The 3,710-nt window shown below is 41.0% G+C and overlaps 1 protein-coding gene across 1 annotated transcript in view; it reads right to left on the reverse strand.

Annotated features, from left to right (window-relative positions):
• The window catches only part of GTSF1 (gametocyte specific factor 1), a 20,529-nt gene extending 17,612 nt beyond the window's left edge, over positions 1-2,917 (reverse strand). Inside the window, exons 1-2 of the mRNA XM_012651160.1 lie at positions 2,892-2,917; positions 920-964 (exon numbers count right to left, since the gene is read on the reverse strand). Of these exons, the coding sequence (XP_012506614.1) occupies positions 920-935 (16 nt within the window). The 5' untranslated portion in view covers positions 936-964; positions 2,892-2,917. The remainder of the gene's footprint in view (positions 1-919; positions 965-2,891) is intronic.
• Positions 2,918-3,710: the final 793 nt, after the last annotated feature.

A 3,710-nucleotide genomic window follows, 5' to 3' on the forward strand; every position in this document is an offset into this window, starting at 1 on the left:
GGCCGAGGCGGGAGGATCGTTTGAGCTGAGGAGTTTGAGATCAGCCTGAGCAAGAGCAAGACCCCATCTCTACTAAAAAATAGAAAGAAATTAGCTGGACAACTAAAAATATATAGAAAAAATTAGCTGGGCATGGTGGTACATGCCTGTAGTCTCAGCCACTCAGGAGGCTGAGGCAGGAGGATGGCTTGAGCCCAGAAGTTTGAGGTTCCTGTGAGCAAGGCTGATGCCACGCACTCTAGCCCGGGCAACAGAGTTAGACTCTGTCTCAAAACAAACAAACAAACAAACAAAAACAATATAGAAGACTCTGGTTCTGATTCTGTCTCTAACTAAGTAACCTTGGGCAAATCAATTAATATAGGCTCGATTTCTCTGTTGTAATAAGTTAAATGATGTTTCAGGTCCCTTTTGATTCTACACCTGTATGATTCTAGGTGCTGGCTCCCCTTTGATTTCTTGGGCCATCTAAGGTTCCTGGGTCACCTGAGAAACAAGAATCCTTTCCAGGATCTCTTATCCCAAAAACTCATTCTACATCAACATTATTACATATACCATATTATCCCTCAAAACAGAAAGAAAGGAGAGGTAACTATGCCTGTGTCATACATAGAAGGAGAAACTGAAGTCCTGAGGAGTTAAAATGCCTCATTTAATAAAAATATAGTTTAACGGAAGTGACCTAACTGCAGCCTTTTCAAAGCTCTATGACTTCTCATACGTCTTAAATTATTTAAATTTCAAGTGTCTTATTTCAAATTTGGGCACTTCTCTACATCAATATCACACAGACTTTTCCTCCTCAGCGGTTCAGGAAGAAACGTGAATTTTTCCCAGCACACTAGAAGTCTTGTCAGACATAAAACTATACGTAAATGATTTAACTTATTTTCTAAAAGGAACAAGAAGTACATACTGTAAGTTTCTTCCATGTTGGAAATGAAAGAGCTGAATCCAAGTGCTGGAAAAAAAAAAAAAGTATGGTTCAGGGAATCAGAAATAAAATGTACCTAAAGTAGCCCTGGAAGTAGAAGTGGAATCACTTCTGGAATTGAAGCTACCCAAGTTCACCATAGGAAATCCTTGCTCTCCCCTCCTCCTCCCCTCAATATTTTCTCCTCTTTAAAGCATTCTTTCTTGAAGCATTTTAACATCATTGCCTAATTCATTGTCTTGGAATAAATTCTAGGGCCCACCAATAGTTAAGAAAAATCAAACATGACTACTACACTTCAAATTTAGACTGTATTCAGGTGACAAGATGTCAATCTATCTGAAGTGCTATTAAGTGCCTGTCACTGTTCACCATCTATTAGGGTTTGATGCTATTTAATGTTGGAGGGGGCAAGTCAAGACTCTTGCCACAAGAATACTGTTATTTTAAACTTATGCATAAACACAGAAATAGGTACTGTTATAAAGTTCTCCTCTCAAGTTCTTAAAAATACTGGATGGGCAGGCTACCAATCTTGCTCCTTTCTGAGATCTGGTAATATTAGAAGCTTATGTCCGAGAGTACACACTTAACCCTTCCAATATGCTCAGAGACATTCTAGTTTATCATTTTCATGACTTTTCTCAAACTTGATCAGAAGTGCCACACTGACATTCTCTCTTTTTCTAGTGATGCTTCACTTCTCTCCCTCTAATCTCCTATGCTAAAATGGCAAGACTTGTTGATTTAAGTTTTTCAAGTTAATACTCATTCCCTCTATGCACCAAGGGAACATTTCTGAATGTCAGGACTTAAAAACTGTCCATATTATGAATAACACAGTCACAAGAGAACAAGTCTGTAAGAAATGTGAAAGATTAAAAGAAATGGTTTCATAATTTGGATCCTCTTCTACTAGAGAGCTCCTCTATTGAGCACTGTGACTAAATAAACTTATTATGAGAAAAAACTAAATTTATATAAAACTACCCCCATAGTAACTTCTGAAAATTGGCTAGATTTACAGTTATTGTCTCTACAGCATGCTCTCCTTTGGCCCCTCATACAATTCTACACCCCTTAGCCCCTCATTCTATGACATAAGCAGCATTGGAACCTATGATAGGAAATACAACTGATCAGCTGGAACTCCAGTTTTTTGCTGCAGAGCCCATTTGTTAATGACAATTATTAGTGAAACTATCTTAAAAATATTTTTCATGTTTGGATTAAGAAATCGTGACGGTCCTTTTTGACACATTTTACTTACACAGTTACTTGATACTTTTTCATGAAAAATAAAGGAGGTTTAGAAGGAAGAACTAAGTACTATGTTTCCTGAATTTAAGACATATGAAGGAGTAATGAGTGCCAGATTCAGCAGCTTGTAGGAAGCCAACATATTTTTCGTGGGCAAAAGGACAAATAACATTAGACTAAACATCCTCACTCAGCCATGTCCATTTAAGTATTTTCCGCATCAAGCTGTTAACAGGTAATTCTTTACCTTTTCACTAATATTAGACCGCGGTGAAATGGCCAAACTACATGGAAGCGGTCCCGTTACGGGACTGGACGTAGTCAGAGGCTACTGGTTAAACTCTTAACATAAGTCGGGGCCTCAGTAAAAGAATCATTTTTCTTCCCTTAAACAAACAAACAAACAAACACAAACAAACAAAAGGAAACAGAGTAGATTTAAGCAATGCCACCAAACAGAAGGTGGGGAAGGTGGTTAATTTAAAAAGAATGTACAAAACGCGCTAGGGAGGCCCTCAAGTGGACAACGGAGCGGAACCGGCCGGTAGCCAGAAGAGCTACGTTATGAGCCCACAAGGCCGAAGGTTACGGGCAGAAAAGGGAAAAGGGAAGCTATTAGATGGCTAAGTTGTCTCAGAACACCAAAGGTGAATTGTTTGGAGGCGCCAAGCCAGAGCCGCGACACCTTTCCTACCTTGGTCGAGAAACACTCTCCCGACAGTAGCCTTCGCCACACATCCGAGCTTCAGCAACGCTCACTTCCGGCGCCTGACGGCGGGAGGCGGGGGGGGGGGGGCCCCCCACTTCCTGTGTCGAGCAGGCGCAGGCTAAGTGTGGGACTGGGAACTGTTCGGTGGGCACCTATGGCCCTTGCTCCTCGGGCGTTTCCCTGCGGGGGTCCTCTCCTCAGGCTCATCCTCTTTTAGACCTCCTTTCTGTGGTACGCAGAACTATAGTGGCCTTGCAGGGGTGGAACTCGCACTTCCTTCCCTGGGCTTCGTGGCGGCCATCTTAGAAAAGCGAAAGAACACTTAGAAATGGGCATTTGAAGGAACGGGCGTGGTTAGAGGTGGGCAGCGTCCTGGAAAGAAACCTTGTTTGTGGAAGTTGCCTAGCTAGAAAGGTAATTTAGATTTTGAGGGGAGAGACAAGGACCTAGAAAGGAGATGGGCAGAACAGCCAAAAAGCAATCACCAAGGACAGGAATTTCGTGTCTAGCTGTTTATGTTTAGCATGTGTTGTAAAATCATAAAATTCAAAAGGCAGTAGTAGCATCTGAGGGTGTTTTAGGGTTGGGGAGAGAGCTCAATAAACATTCACAGAGGACAAGAGGTCCAGAAAATTACAACTTATTAGTGAGGCTCAAACTGTGAGCCTTTTTTTCTGAAAATGGAGATACCAAAAAAAGTATAAGCAGCAATTCTTATCCCCAAAGTGTTTAGAAAAACAAGTCCCAAAGTGGTTGAAAGGTTAAATGACAGTACAACAGATGCAAAAAAAAAAAAAAAAAAAA

The sequence above is a fragment of the Propithecus coquereli genome, unplaced genomic scaffold (assembly GCF_000956105.1).
Source record: "Propithecus coquereli isolate 6110/MARCELLA unplaced genomic scaffold, Pcoq_1.0 Scaffold111, whole genome shotgun sequence".
Classification (NCBI taxonomy): domain Eukaryota; kingdom Metazoa; phylum Chordata; class Mammalia; order Primates; family Indriidae; genus Propithecus; species Propithecus coquereli.